The sequence below is a fragment of the Myxine glutinosa genome, chromosome 9, assembly GCF_964187855.1.
Source record: "Myxine glutinosa chromosome 9, kmMyxGlut1.1, whole genome shotgun sequence".
NCBI lineage: Eukaryota > Metazoa > Chordata > Myxini > Myxiniformes > Myxinidae > Myxine > Myxine glutinosa.
In genome coordinates, this window is record NC_136269.1 from 39,447,698 (window position 1) to 39,463,976 (window position 16,279).

Consider the following 16,279-nt stretch of genomic DNA (forward strand, 5'->3'; position numbering starts at 1 on the left):
GGTTTATAATATTTTTACTTCTGGTCGAAATTGTTGGGCCGTTGCTCACACGAAAACGCCATGATAAGCTATTTATAGACGTTGACATGACATTTGCTCAAGGAGGAAAAACCCCTTGGGGAGGTGGGTTATTATTGGTATTAATATTGTTTTGTAATAACATTAATATTATGCTATTATGATTCGTTTTGGTATTGGAAGCGTTCCTGGAAAAACGCCATGATAAAGCTAACTTAACATGGATATGCACCTCAACACGCAACCCCATTGTCGGCAATGGCGGGGAAAACCTGCTCGGGGGAGAAAACCACCATGGGGAGGGGTCAAATCAATGCGCTACAACCTTCATTGCGTGACGCTCAGTCCTCCTGTAAAGTTTGGTTGAGATTGGATAAGTAACGACGGAATATATCGTGGTCAAAAAATCATCAGACAGACACCAAATTGCATATTTTAGTATGATTGATTAATCAAGTAATCGATTCATTATTTAATTATTTTACCATTATTATTTATTTATTTTCATTATTAAGTACTTATTTATTTCCTTTCTCATTTGGGAAATATTTGAGGCACCTTTTGAGCTTGGAAGCTGATATTTTGACATGATGTCCAAGTGATTTGGCTGTAAAGGGTATTTTATTTATTGATTAATCAAGTAATCGATTAATTATTTTGGAGTTTCCTTCTGCAGCAATTTTGTCTACCCCATGCATTTGTGATTTGCATCCTGTTTTTGTCTCATGTTCTGGTCCGTTCACTCTGCTAGCTCTTCCACGAGCCTCGACTATGTATACAAAAAAAACCAAAAGTCTCAGGATTCTTCGATCGTTTCTCCATGTCCAAAAGAAACCTCTAAGAGCCACCTTCCTGGCTATTAATATGAACATTTTTGAATTGAAACTTCCTCTGTGAGTAAAGCCAATGGAGCTGGATGAAGGACAACCATAGTAACAAAGTAATGTTGTGTTTGATGCAAAGTCAGATGTTCATGTTTATTGTACCAGTTGTATTTTTCAGTTGAATGTACACATTTTCAATGATGACATTCCTTTAGTATTCCCCATTTACATATCCAAACATGGTACCAACCCTTTGCCCGCTTCCCCTTTGCCTCTTCAGCTGCATTTAAACTTTGCTTTTTTAAAACTGTGAGCTACTTGGCTCATTGATGAGCTGCACATGAATTTTCTCAGACATGGACATTCATAGATTATGGATAAATCCATGCAGTACTTTGGATTTGAATCTGGGTTGCCATCATCAGCTAAGTGCTCAGATGGGAGGATCAAACGGGCAGATGTATGGACGACGTCACATGGCACCTTATTTTTGATATAGGAAGATCCAGCCCGGAGGAATGCCACTCCGTACCAACTCTTCTCCACCTCACCCGAACCTCTTTTTTCGGCGCTGGATGACGGTTCTGATTGTGTTCGGGCCCAGGATGTGCTGGACCTCTGGGCCAAACATGGAGTCTTGAATGGAGAGGAGGTTTTGAAGGTGTGTTTGCTTGCGGTAAACAACTAGTTCGTGCACACATTTAGTTCCACTATATTCACCATACTCATTTCCTATTCCTCCTGTAGGCTTTGGGTTTAGCGGGAGAGGTTATGCTGAGCCGGAGTGATCTTGAACTTGCGTTGGAATGTGAGCTGCAGGCGCAGAGAAATTCTGTTCCATTTGCAGCCATCGCCTCCCATAGGGCAGAGCTTCAAGGCATGAGGTGAGCTTGCAGGGGCTGTCAAAGTGTTTGCGTCGTCAGATCTAGAAGGGCATTATCTTGTTTAAACTCTCCCTTTCTTGGTTTGATGGTCTGAAAAAAAAAACAAAAAAAAAACGTGGAAGTGTTAATAAACCAGCAGCTGCGCATCTTGTGCTACGTGCAAACCCGAACGGGGCTGTTGTCATGGAAACTGTTGACCTGGCAAAATGGCAAAAATTGATCGTTCTGATTTTTGGTTAACCAATTCATTAATGCAATATGTAATTTTTGTTAAAATTTCAAGTCGATCAAATGAAAATTGACTTTTGTGCAACCTTGGACCATTTGATCTAAAACACCAATCGCCTTCTAACTTTTGATTCAGTGATCAAAAGTGAATTCAGTGATCCAATCTGCAAAATCTTTTTTAAAAAGTCAGGTTAATTGGATGAAAAGTAATGATTCTGTGTGACTTTGCCCTTTTAACCAAATTATTAAGTTATCTTCTCCATATTCGCAAAGTAAAGGTTTTTTTTTTGGTCTTTTTTTTTGCATACAAGATTTAGGCTCGTGTAAGAGCTAATATTAATCCCCCCCCCCTCCTCCCCCCCCCCCCAAAAAAAACGGACACAAAACATACAATAAAGGGAGTGGGAGACAAGATGGGGAGTGAGAGGGAAGCACACAAGTACAACAGCAGAGAACAGGGACATCGGGAGATTGGGGGGAGGAGGCATGGGAAGTGGGGAGGGGCGGGTGGGAGAGGTGTATAAAACACATGGACACTGCTAGGACTTCCAGGACACTGCTAGGACTGCTAAGTTTGATGAAAAAGCTCAAATGATTAAAAAAAAAGTTATGGCCCGGACAGACACACAAACGCACACGGAAATGATTGCAAAACTCTGTCTCCCACTGTGCAAGAACGAGCTAATTACTGATTTATTTATTTAAATTACCTTGATGTCCCTCAGTTCTGTCAGGGTGGTTGCACCTCCCACCCTGACCTTCCTGATAGTTGAGGAAGAATGGGCGAGACTGAGATCATTCCAAATTTTTTGTCTTGTCAGGTGAATTTGTTTGTTTGATGTTCTCGTTCACAAAGTACTTTACACCTCTGTTCTGAGGAACACAATATGGCAATGTCCATCTCCATTTTGATTTTAACTATAATTCTCTGACTAGTGTAGATATCGCTTTCTGTACAACTTTTTGAGGGTGGACAATGATTGCAAAAAAATTTCAGCATTTTACTTCAGTATTATGTTTACGTGTTTAAAAAAGCCAATTTCAATCTCTTCCCACAATTGTATATCATCCTGAGCAATTCAAAATGACCTTGGCAAGCACTCGATTAAAACACCTGATCCGTTGAATGCGTCGGACAAGAGGCCATGAATAAATGCACGTGCAACAGAGACGCTCGCTGCACCTAGCATTAAATGGCCGTGCATTGCAAACCGCACGTGCCTGGATAATTGCATTCCTTACCCGCCCGCAGCTGCTCTTCCTGTTCCACCTATTGCTTCTGCTGTCCCGTTTGGGTTGTGCCACTTGTAAGGATTTATTTTGCCAATTGTCGTCCCACTCTGACGGATGGCTTGCCATGGCCGTCCGAATAGCCTGGTGTGCTTTATTTTGTGAAGCGGTTTAGCTGAAGAGACCACACGGTTATTTAGCAATCTCAGTGGAAAAGTCTTTGTGAGCAAAAATGTAATTGGCATCTTAAAATAGTACATCCTCAATATATTATTGAGGATGTACTATTTGGCACACCTGCACACCTAATCTTCGAAACTTCTTGCGAATCCTGTGGCAATTCTCACGTATGCAATGACACCATTTCGCAGCCATGTAAGTGCTTGAGATGCAATCTGGCTGCTTTTGTTTTGGAACGTCCTCAGATGTGACCTGATACAGCTGGGTCAGGAGAGGGACAAGCTGAAAGACGACTTGGACAAAGCTGAACGGCGCTGCTCTCAGCTGGCTTTCGAGATGGATGAACAACAGGAGCTGATTGAAAACCTCAATTCAAGTCGCCTTGGGTAGCTTGCAATTTGCTTCCATTGGTCATGATTGTTGTTGTTGTTGTTGTTTACTCATTAAAACCTTCATAAACATGACGATGACGACGAAAATGAAGTACATTCGTCGATGTGTATGCAAATCTTTTTTATTATTCCTATTTTTCCTTTCTCTCATTTTCTTGTGAACTCTCTAGTGAACTTGCGAATGAGCACCAGGATCAAATTAGCTCATTACGAGCGGATTTTGCACGTGAGCGGGAGCAGGCGACGCATCAGATGAGTGTAGAGCACGATCGGCAGGAGGAGGAGGCTAGCTCTCTACGTGTGGAGCAGGCCCTTCTTCAGCAGCACGTGTCTGTCTTGCTCCGGGTGAGACGATATTTTGCAAGAGGAGTTTGACCACTTTGTGCAGTAGTGATAATAAGGCTACAGCAGTTGCAACACATTTCGTCTTTAGAGAAAGATCACGCATGTAATCGTACAAAGGCATAATTGCAACGACTAATGAGCAAAACAAGACAGCAGTGATGTGCACAAATATCTCCTGGACCTACAGCTGCTCCCAGATGAAGCAAAACCTGAACCATTTGGGAAAGGTAAGTTTGAAAACTGCAACTTGCAGAACAACATAATGAAGGATGAAGGAAAAAGATAAATCAACAGCAGTGGGTTAAGATGATCGAATAGTCTGAGGAGAGATAGAACCATTCATAAAGTATGTCCACTTTCTGAGCTACAGGTTAACTTTCATAGGCACAACAGGTATCCAGGGTGTGATGTGTATGGTACTAGATGTATGCTGAAACTTCCATAGGCACAGCAGGTATTCATGGCAGGATGTTTATGGTACGAGATGCATGCTCAAACTTTCATAGGCACAGCAGGTATCGAGGGTGTGATGTGTATGGTACTAGATGTATGCTCAAACTTCCATAGGCACAGCAGGTATCCAGGGTGTGATGTTTATGGTACGAGATGTATGCTCAAATTTCCATAGGCACAGCAGGTATTCATGACAGGATGTTTATGGTATGAGATGTATGCTCAAACTTCCATAGGCACAGCAGGTATCCAGGGTGTGATGTGTATGTTACTAGATGTATGGATAATTAATCAGCTTCAAATGGATAATCAGCTTCAGCACACCTGGCTTGGTAATCCTCTGAAAGCCAGTCACCTCCCACTGTCAGTTCTACTTTGCTCTTTGATGAGCCTCGCTCCTGTAATGAAAAAAGAAATTGACCTACATATTGATAAATGCAAAGAACCCCTCACATTTTCTCAAAACTGACCTGGGATATTTTAATTTTGAATCAATTAATGACTTGCATCGTATGGTTATCTTATTGAAATGGACATCAAATTAATGGGATATTTGAAGATTCTTTTTGTCTATTGACTGATTTGTTGATGGTAATGTCCATCCCTGTATGTGTACACACAACTTGCAACTCTTTAATGAAATGGTCACCATGAATCCCGATGCCACACCAGCGCTTGCTGCAAGGGTCTTCACCAACAAGAGATGCCTGTCACACATCTACGCTGCCTGGGTAACTATTACATGGGTAATAAGATCTCTAAATTACAACCAGGAAAAAGGTGGCGGAATTGAAGGCGCACAGGACCAGAATGCATGGTCATACCATAAAGCGTTTTCTTTTTGGAGACCATTTGGCCATCACCTCTGTTGAAGGAGCTTTTTGAAGATGTAAAAGGTTATAAAAGCACAATAAAGATAACTGCCATCTTGACCCAATGGAAAAGAAAACATTTAAGACCTTTGGGGTGCATTCACCCGCATTAGTCTGGGAGCCAAACTCGTCTAAGTGGCCAAATAAGGTTTTACCCTACAAGTCGGCCTCCCCTTAGTTTCTTGGTTTTATTTGCAGGATATATCCTTCCTACACATGAATTAGGACGGTGTAGAGAATTTTGAGCCTGTGAACACATATAATTTGACCAAAACGTGACTTTCGTCGAAGTGGCCAATTTGTGGCCACGCTCAAGCACAAACTTTGGGTCATTCTAAACTGCTCCTTAATTGATACTATAATTATTTCATACTTGGTCTTCTGGTAAGTTTTTATTTCTTCTTAGAGTGCCAGTTCACTGGTAATTCCCTGTGTGTCGCAAGAGGCGACTAACAGGGTTGGCGGCAGGAAGGGCAATGGCCATAAAACATTCTTTCGAAAAGGGGACCACGGTGCCCGAAAAAGGCCAACCCCTGTTCTGCGGGGAAAAATGGCCTCAAAAGGCAGTTCCTTTCCTTTTTTTAGACTTTGTGGGAAGCAAAACCCAATTGCAATTTGATTATTGTGCATGTCTTGGGCATATAAAATAATTATGCAAGCTAATAGGGTACCATTTCAAAATCGGACCGATTTAGAAACCAAAAATCATGCTATTTTTTTCTTCTTGAATGTTACTTTTCGCCTGTCCGTCTAATTTTATGTGTATTTTTTTGTTCGGGAACCAATTAGTCCCTTATTACATGTACTTAAATGGGATTTATTGATCTGGTTTACGAACCTGGTCCGGCTGTTTTACGAACCTGGTCCGGTTGGTTTACGAACCTGGTCCGGTTGGTTTACGAACCTGGTTGGTTTACGAACCTGGTCCGGTTGGTTTACGAACCTGGTCCGGTTGGTTTACGAACCTGGTCCGTCCGGTTGGTTTACGAACCTGGTCCGTCCGGTTGGTTTACGAACCTGGTCCGGTTGGTTTACGAACCTGGTCCGGTTGGTTTACGAACCTGGTCCGGTTGGTTTACGAACCTGGTCCGGTTGGTTTACGAACCTGGTCCGGTTGGTTTACGAACCTGGTCCGGTTTGTTTACGAACCTGGTCCAGTTGGTTTACGAACCTGGTATTGATCTGGTACGGGTGTGTGTGTGTGTGTGTGTGTGTGTGTGTGTGTGTGTGTGTGTGTGTGTGTGTGTGTGTGTGTGTGTTGTTGTTTTTTTAAATAAAATGTTATTTATATATAATATGTGTGTGCAGTCGAACCCTGCTGTTCGTTTTTTTCCTATTTGCGGCCGTGTTCTGCAAATTCGCGGTTTTTCAGGAGCGAAAAAAAAAAAAATTCATGAGCTGCTGGCTTGACACATTTATAACACCCATCTTTCACCAGACATGCATAAAGTATCTAGGCATAGAGTCGTGGCCAAAAATATTGGCAGCCTTGCACTTTTTTCAAATAACTCACAATTTTCTCTAAAAATAAGTTTAAATTGACAAAAGTATTTGGTCTCAACAATTCTTTATTTCACTGTTAATATTACAGAACCTTCGTTTTTGATTCAGAACTTAATATATCCTTTTAAATCAGAAAATAAAAAGAAATGGCATTGACAAAATTATTGACACCCAAGACTAAATATTTGGTAGCACAGCCTTTGGACAAAATAACTGCAGTCAAGTGCTTCCTATAGCCATGAATGAGCTTCCTATACCTCTACTGGCAGTTTGACCCTCTACTTGTGCAAACTGCTCCAGTTCTCCCAGATTTGAAGGGTGCCTTCTCCCAACTGCTGTTTTCAGATCTCCCCACATATGTTCAATGGGATTTCGATCTGGACTCATTGCTGGCCACTTCAGAACAGTCCAGCCTTTTGTCTTCAACCATTCCTGGGTGCTCTTTGAAGTGTGCTTGAAGTTATTGTCCTGCTGCAAGACCCATGACCTTCGACGGAGACCCAGCTTTCTGACACTAGGTTGAACATTGTGCTCCAAAACACCTTGGTAATCTCCTGATTTCATGATGCCATGCACACATTCAAGGCACCCAGTGACAGAGGCAGCACAGAAATGGCATGGGAAATGGGGGTGGGGGTGGGAGAGGTATATAACACATGGACACTGCTAGGACTTCCAGGAAGGAAGTTGGTATTTCAAGAAAGTGGATCTGGGGTGAATTAACGGAGGTAGAAAAGATCAAGGTTTTGGATGGGGGAAGATAAGAGATGGTGGTGAACTGCTGTTTTAAAGACCTGGAGGGAGGAGTTGGATTGAAGAAAGTGAGAGAGTTTGTTCCAGAGGTGGGAGAAGAGAGGAATGAAAGGGTGAAGTTGAGCAGAGAGTCTTGATTTTGGCAATTTCACCAGAAGAGGGTTGCTGGCAGATCTTGTGTGACCTGCAGGAATATTTTGGGGACAGAGCACAGATAGAGCTGTGGGAGCTATGCCGGATAGGAGTAGGTAGAAGACAGAAAGACCACCTACCTACCTACCTACCTGCCTGCGGTGAGTGAGTGAAAGGCCCTCAGAATCAGCTCCATAGTGGGAAAGTTGTATTCTTCTAAGAATACAAACCTGTTTATGGGTACTGATATCTTTGCAAAGTTCCTGTGCTCATGTATTGGGGCACTCCATCAGGAGGAAGCTTCTCCTCGGCAAAGATGTGAGAATGTAGATTGGAGGGTTGTCCAGTCGGTCTTTTCGGAGAGACATAGTAAGAGTGTGAGATTTGTCAGGATTGAAAGACATATTGCACTTGTTTGACCAGTCTGTGATTTTGTCCAGGTCTGCAGAGAATTAGGAGGCTGCAGACTGCTGATCTGAGAGATGAGGAATGGAGCAGCAGAGATTGGAGTCATCAGCAAAGAGATAGGGAGGATTTTCCAGAGAGTCGGAGAGATCATTGATGAAGACCAGAAAAAGCACAGGGCCCAGAACACTGCCTTGGGGAACTCCAGCCAGAACAGGAAGGGGAGATGAGAGAAATCCATTCAGGGCCACACGTTGCCGACGACCAGAGAGGAAGTCCGCAAGTCATGCATGGAGATTTCCATGGATACCATAGGAGGAGAGCTTGGTGAGCAGAGCGGGGTGCCAGACCGTATCGAATGCAGGAGATATGTCAAGGGACACAGCTCTGATTTCCTGTTTGGCATTGAGGATCTCCATCAATTGTTGAGACAGCAGAAGCAGCATGTCCAGAGTAGAATGACCTGGTCTGAAACCAAATTGATGATCACAGATCAAGCCATTGGAGAAGAGGAAGGATTTGATGATGGATTTGACAAAGCAATGATGGATTCCATGACTTTGCTGATAATTGGGAGCAGGCTGATTGGTCTGTAGTTGCAAGGATCTGTTTTTGCACATTTTTTGTGTAAAGCGGTAATGTTGGCCGATTTCCAAACTCATGGCAGATGGCCTTGAGCAAAAGAGAGGGTGAAGAGAATAGAGAGAGGTTGTGAAAGAGCGGCAGATCAGGATTTTAGGACCCGTGGGCTGATGCCGTCTGGTCCAGTTGTGGAATCAGAGTCGAGGGTTGACAGAAACTTCTCCACCTTGTCAGGAGAGAAGGACACGGAGTCCAATAGCAGTTGCGTACGACTGGGTACGGTGGGTACAGAGAGGTACGGGTTTGGGACACAAGATTTTGAGGCAAACAGAGTTGAGGCATTCGGCTTTGTAAGAGAGTTAAGGTGTCTGTCCGGCTGTGCGTGAATGCGTACGAGATTTTCGTAATCGCCATAACTTGTGAACCACTGAAGTGATTTTTACCAAATTGTATGCAAGTATGCATTATGGTGTAAATATGTTCTGTTTTGATTTTAGGGTCAAAATGTCAAAAATCTGTGGTCATGTGACCCTTAATTGAAAGTCTTTGTTACCACGATTAATTTGTGACCACAGAAGGGATTTCAACTAAACTTGGCACAAGTATGGATGCTCCCCGCATTTTGAACCGCCACTGAATTGGACTATGCTTTTGTTGCTGATGTTTTGTGTTGCATGTAATTGTGTCATGTAAATTGTAGAATTGAATTTTTCTTGGTAAATTTGTCAATATTGTTGTTTGCTTTAACTATTGTTGTATAGATGTGTGCATAAAGCGAGATGGTTGTTTGTGAATAAGAATTTCGTTGTTTCTTAACCCTGGTTTTTAAACACGACAATAAAGTGACTTGACTTGATACAAAGATGAACTGAATCAATTTTGGGTTCAACAAGTCAAAGGTCATGTGTCCTTTTGGAAATAATTTTGCTCATCGCACTCAAAGTTAGAAGCATCTGATGATTTCTCTCCTATACGTATCTCTTTTCTCTCCCGCGCTCTCTCATGTGACTTTTTATTCGTCATGTGAGCTTTGAGATGAAACCTAACGTCGGGTTAACCTCTCATACGGGCATTGTCATATTCTTCGACGCCTTGGTGTCAAATTATATTTTGTCAATGAAAACTACCCTGAAGGGCTGCAATGAGTTGGAGCTGAAGCACTGATAGTTTTAACATCATATTCCCAACTGCAACTTCTCTCTTGCCTACAGGTGTTATTGCTGTTTAGCAGGTATCAGGCATCATTAAGTTTAGAGCTTGACATGATAAGCCAAAAGTAAAGATTGAAAATTTGTAGGCTCGTGCATCTTAAATGTTTGTTGTGGTTTTTTTCTACCCGAGCTTTGTCATTCATTGATGAAAGTGAATGGGTGCTTGTGATTCCAACAGGAGAACACTCGACTGGAGGGGGAACTTCTCGAGATGGCGGGGAGCCTTGCGAAGGCCAAGAGGCATGTGAATGAACTGCAGGAATGTCGTAAGCAACATCGGGTGAGGTGCACCGGCACATTGTGACTCCTTTTGTACAAATATAGTTAATTCCCATTTTCATGCCAATTTTTTCAAGTTTTTGCTGTTCCCATCTGAACACATGGCTTACGGTTCTCAGATTTCATCAATTAAATTTGATGGAGGGAGATTAAGAAAACCTGGAGAAGGAAAGGGGGAACTGAAGGAAGAATGTAAGGGACACGTGTACTTGTTGCAGGGGATGTGGTCGTGAGAATATGACTTGAAAAGTGGCAGAACACAACCAAAGTTGCATCATACAAATGGGGGGAGGAGGGAGCAGGGAAGAGGTGTGGGGAGGTAGTGAGGGGAGGGGCACACACACAAGGGTGACAAATCACACACCTGAAAAGGGAGAAATGGAGAAAACAAACATTCGTTTAATCTCTCTTGGATTGCAGGAACTGGATGAAGTGCATCCGTTTTGCAGAGATAGTTTCTCTGGGGAGGAGAACTTTGCCTTGATTATAAAAAATTACAAGCAACAGATCAGGGTGAGTCATTATTATTGATTTTGATGATGATTATTCGATGTGTTTGTCGTGATGGTTTGTGACATTTCAGCAACACCTCTCCATAATATCAACATGATCATCTTCAATCCATCTCGCCCCTCTGTTAATTTGGTTGGAAATGTCTCCTGCTGGTATGGAACACCATTAGACATGGTGATGATGGAAAGATGGTGGCCAATACCTCTGCACATTTCAATGTAATGTCTGAGCACTGATTGATGAAAAATGCTGAAACATCCGACTTGCAAACGTTGTTTCGGCCTTCCTCGAAGTAAAAAGGCCATGAATTATTTGCAGCGAGTAGTGCGGACATGTTTGTGTAAATGCTTCGTAAGCATGGCCCAAAAACCTGTACGTTAGATACACGAGTTTCGTCTTTAAAGGGGCACCCAAACGCAAATGTACTTTTTGTGTGCATGAGTTTTTTTTTTTTCGTTTTTTTCTGAAAACCATTGAAAATCATTCATCACAGTTCAATTCGAATGTAATAATTTTTAGAATTTTTCTCCCAATTGCTTTGACTCTCCAAAGTGTCAAAAAAAGCCCTAGACTCCGAGAGTGTCGATTTTCGATTTTGTCTGTGATGTCACACTATTAACTCCCCTTGATCCAAATGGCAGTTTTACAGAGAGAATCGTGCATATCCAGTTCGGATTCCGATACTCATTCTACCATCAATTGGCAATTCTAAAGGTTCGCAGCATGTTGAAACTGATCAGTGGGATTGTGAAAAAACTATTGGACGCATAATTAATGATGGAATCACTTTCGGGGGAATTGTGGAGCCTTATCGTTTCGAGCCGTGTGCGAGTGATTCAGATGAAGATTGTGTTCATAAAGATGGTTGTGTTAGTAGTACGGATGAAAAGGCCGGTCACATGTTCACCACAGATTGGTAGGTTTTGTTTTTTTCCATTCACTTGATGGTTTATCAGGGATTTTGTATTGATTGATAAATCTATACCTATAAAAGGCAAAAATAACTCTCTTTCCCTCTCTCTTTGTATGTGTTCAATGCATGGCCACATATTGTAAGTTACAAACTCCCAACTAGGGTTTTTTTTAAGTTAGCAGTGCTTACAGCTTTGTGGAGCTGTGGAGGGGGGGTTGGGGGAGTGGGGGTGTAACATAGGTTATGCAACTGTGGCCTCACACACAGTGGGGGGGGGGGGGGGGGGGGGGGGAGGGTGGGGGAGAGTAGCAGGGAAGGGGATGGCAGGAGAGGGCATAAATTCTCTATGTAAACGTGTGCCGTTTCGTACCACCTTGTGGTGGTGGCAGAGGGTATTATTGCAATTTCCTTTTTACCTGGGCAACGCGGAGGGAGGTTAAAGCACTCTTTGCACGGGTAAATTTATTTTCACAAACATGACGACTAATTGGTCCATCAGCGAAGTGACGGGTAGGCTCTGCTAGTCAGTTATATTACTCCAGAAGAAATATGGCACAATACAGATGGCCATAGCAAGACACGGAAAGATGCGGCACAGAACAACACAGCACGGACACGGCAAGACACACTTGGACACTGCCGACCAAATGGGTGATGAATGCTTTGTCCCACCTCCGCAGGCTGAACCGGTGTCCTGTATGTTACAGGATCATCCAGTTTCGTACCTTCCTGGGACGCCATTTGTGTCTGTGGTCATACCGTGTGTGTCGTGCTGTCTCTTGTCTGTGTCGTCTCCGTGCTGTTTCTCGCCGTGTTGATGTCCCGCCCAAGTGGAGGGGGATTGTGGAAGAATGGTGGAGGGCACGTGTGGGGTCATCATCAAGGTGTGGGGGTGGTCATGGTATTGTTAGCTAGGGTGACGGTTGAGGGGGGTGTGGTGCTGGATTGTCTTAGTTTTGAGCAACAGCTGTTTCTTCCACTTAATCGTGGGGGTGGCATTCTCTCTCAATCGTGGCGGATAACCACAAGATGTATAGCCTTGTCTGTTGTTTCACAACAGTGCTCTGTATAATGGTCTGACCACAAAGGCGAACATTTTGTAGGCATCATCCACACGTGCATTTCGGAAAAACCTTGTCCAAATTTCTGACAACCCTCAGATCTTTTTACCATTGGTGTAGCATGAAACAATCTTTGTTTGTATTACTACAACCACCAAAGACGCATCGACCCGACATATTTGTAGAAATTAGAAAATTAAAAAGTGGCGGTCGACTTCATGATGTGACGTCATGGCTAATAGTGAAGAAGAAGATTTCGACTTTTAATTGCAAAATTACCGACTTTATAAATCGCAAATCGGAAAAAGACCATCATATCTATTTTGTAGGTTATCAAGGGATAGATTAGCGTTGAGGTGATCTGAGCGTTTGGGTTCCCCTTTACAAACAATGAATGCTCCTACTCTCTCTGCTTGTTTGTTTGTTGTAACAACAATGAACGTCCAGAACGTTTATTTCCAAAGATTCGGTAAAATTGCCTTCACCGTGTACTGTGCTCGTCCTTACGCAGGAACTTCAGGACAGGAACGATGAACTCCAAGCCGAGAATGAGGAGCTGCAGGTGCACGATGGTAGTCGAGCTGTGAGGTGGCATGAGAAAAGGCTGAGGCCAGAGGGAGACGGACAAAATTCTGGAATTGTTCATGGATGTGCGAGTGGCATCCCAGAGGGATATTCTCCAGAAACCAATGTGGACGTCAACCTGCCGAATGGAATTGGAGAAGGTGTGCAGTTGATAATGCTCTCGAGTTAAAACTCATTCTTCACATATCAGCTTGTTGTTTAAAGCTGAGTTGTCGAGTCCTGCCAATTCCATGTTGCTCATCATGATTGTTGTAGCGATTCCATTTAACGTTCCTGTTCCATTTTTTAAACAGCAGTGTTCTTTAACCACATTATGGGCTCCTTGTGGATTTGTGTCCTTTAATTAAATCTGCCATTGTACCAGACTTGGTGGCGTAATTGTTAGAGCGCCCGAGTCTGGGAGGTCGGTGGTTTGAACCTTAGCCGAGTCATACCAAAGACTTTAAAGATGGTACGTGCTGCTTCCTCACTGGTCACTTAGCGTTTAAAGAGGTAGAGCATGGACAAACACCCATCAGCTGTTCTGCAAGAATCTTCAGGATTGAAGGAAGCAGACTCATGAGAAGAAGAATTGGAGTGTACCTTAGTTTTGTACGTTTCCGGTGCTGCCACCCCAAGCCAAAGTAATGTTTTAATGCTTAGCTAGTTGATGCTTTGTCCGTTTGAGCTAGGCGATGCTGAAACAGGAGTTTAAGAAAATGGTGACGTCACAAGATGGAGTCGCTGGCACCCAGAGTGCAGCGGTAGGTTGTCTCACTTCCCCGAAAGTTAATGGCTGTTTGAAGTGAAGTCCGGTCTTGTACTCCTCCATAGACCTCGGAATATGTTAAAACAAAAATAAGAAATAACTGAGTTGGCCTGTATTTTCTATGGAGGCAGCCACATCTTGTCTTTGTGCATCTCTGATGTGAAAATATTGTGACACTTCTGTTGTTTTGGCAAACGTCATAAATACGTGTACCTTACCCTCTCTATACACTCGAGATGTATGAAGGCCACTATGGTAAAGAAAGAACTTGAATAATTTCTGAAGAGGAGAGTGTTGAGGCGTTGTTTGTATGGTGATGGTTCTTGAAGATGGTTTGATGTTGTTGTGGATGATATAATTATGGTTGAAACCTTGAGGAGACCTTACGAAGGAGAAATTGGTTTAGAGAGTAAAATTTGTGTGGATTTTCAAACAACCAGAAAGGAAGCTTGTGAATGAGAAGCTTGATCCTGACATGTAGCGTGGTAATTTCCATGTTTGACAAAAGAAGGTTCCAATTAACGTTAAAAGATATTTATTTGGTTGTTTGTACTTTAACCTACTACATTAAATGAGGCAATTCTATGTCGTGGGTCTATGTCGTGTGTATCTGAAAATCATTAAAAAAAAAAAAAGGGCTGGGCCGATCTCCACCAGATTTTGCAGATGTGTTGGTAGTACCCAGGGTCAGGTCATGGGCACCCCATCCTCTGCGATTGGTTGTGTGGGGACCCAATTTACGATTTTCGCCTGTACTTGTGCCACAGTGACGGTGGTTTACCCACCCCTGCTGCAAACGTGGGGGATTATTACCCACGGCACAAAATATATTTGCCCACCTTCCCCACGGTCCCTCCCTCCCCCATCCACACCCCTAGGCTGCCTGGTGAAGACATGACCTAGTTTCATGAATGAATTTTTTGTTCAGGTTTCGCATCACAGCTGTGGAGTGAAAATGCTTTGCTTTGTTTGTGCTGCTTTGCTCCAGATGTGGCCTTTTAATTCCTGCTTAAATTGCACGTTCCAAGAGATGTCGCCACGTGTGGGGAGATTGTAATGGTCACAGCATTCTATTTATGCTGCAATATTAAAGGGTTGTCACAGGATTCTAAAGATTTGAAATATTTTGATGCTCACCTTACCTTTTCCTCTTTTAGTAGGGCATCAATCTGCTTCCTTTGGCATGGAGCTGGAGCTGGAACAGTTGAAGGAGGTCCACAAGCTAGAGCTACAGGGCCTGTGGGAAAAGCGAGAGAGGGAGGTAAGGTTCTTTGGTTATATAATTTTTTTTAATGTACCATATTCTGATTATTGTTTAATTTGAACTTTGAAAGCGATTTGCAGAATACTTGTAGCTGGTCGTTCTGTATATCTGGCTGATTTACATCTCAGTGGCTTGTGATTCCCACACGCAAATGTTTTACCATCATGTCCTCACCTGAATTTCCCAATAAATTACTGTAGGTATGCATGCATGCAACATGTAATCTTGCTATAATTCACCAAATGTCCATCTCTGTCTGTCTGTCTGTCCATTCGAAGGTACCGTAAAAACTGCTGAACCGATCGCAACGATATTTTGGGTGGGTAATCCTGGGATCTCCAGGAGTAAAATAGGCTATTTAGTTTTTCCAATTTCAGCTTTGGTCCTCAGCATTCTCAGGTTTGGACTCCCACATAACATTCACGTTCGCATAACGTTCATGTGACGATGTTCTCCCGGTGCCGCACAAATGGCTGCACCGATTATTGCAGAGCAGCACCGATCGGCTGCACCGATCGGACTCGGTGACCTCGACAAAGACCTTTTATAAGGACACGGGTTGAATCCCTGCTTGAGAGAATTCCAAGCCCCTCCCCGACATCACGGCCGTCTCTCCAACTTGCAATCCCACGAGATTTGCGGAAAGGACGACCCAAAACCAATATAAACATCATTCCTATATAAACATCACTAAAAGTAAATAATGACCTTGGCCAAAGTTCAAATGACGTGAGTTTAATCTCTACATGAGAGAATTCCACATAGCTATTTGGGCGGTGTATATGCTAACAGATCGCTGTCTCCATCGATCTTGCCAAGGCCGTAACACCTATCGGCTCAAAATCCTTTTAACTGCTGATTTGGAAGTTTTTACAATGAAGGAAACACGTATCGGGAGTACATA

At 43.0% G+C, this 16,279-nt stretch overlaps 1 protein-coding gene across 8 annotated transcripts in view; it reads left to right on the forward strand.

Moving 5' to 3' along the window:
• Nucleotides 1-16,279, forward strand: part of LOC137435470 (uncharacterized) — a 113,024-nt gene that overhangs the window by 49,423 nt on the left and 47,322 nt on the right. For 7 of the 8 annotated variants that reach the window (XM_068129268.2, XM_078784276.1, XM_068129271.2 and 4 more), the window contains exons 8-15: nucleotides 1,342-1,503; nucleotides 1,590-1,726; nucleotides 3,610-3,750; nucleotides 3,927-4,101; nucleotides 10,191-10,292; nucleotides 10,712-10,804; nucleotides 13,290-13,503; nucleotides 15,269-15,372. In XM_068129268.2, the coding sequence (XP_067985369.2) occupies nucleotides 1,342-1,503; nucleotides 1,590-1,726; nucleotides 3,610-3,750; nucleotides 3,927-4,101; nucleotides 10,191-10,292; nucleotides 10,712-10,804; nucleotides 13,290-13,503; nucleotides 15,269-15,372 (1,128 nt within the window). The remainder of the gene's footprint in view (nucleotides 1-1,341; nucleotides 1,504-1,589; nucleotides 1,727-3,609; nucleotides 3,751-3,926; nucleotides 4,102-10,190; nucleotides 10,293-10,711; nucleotides 10,805-13,289; nucleotides 13,504-15,268; nucleotides 15,373-16,279) is intronic. The other variant, XM_068129269.2, reaches the window with a different exon arrangement.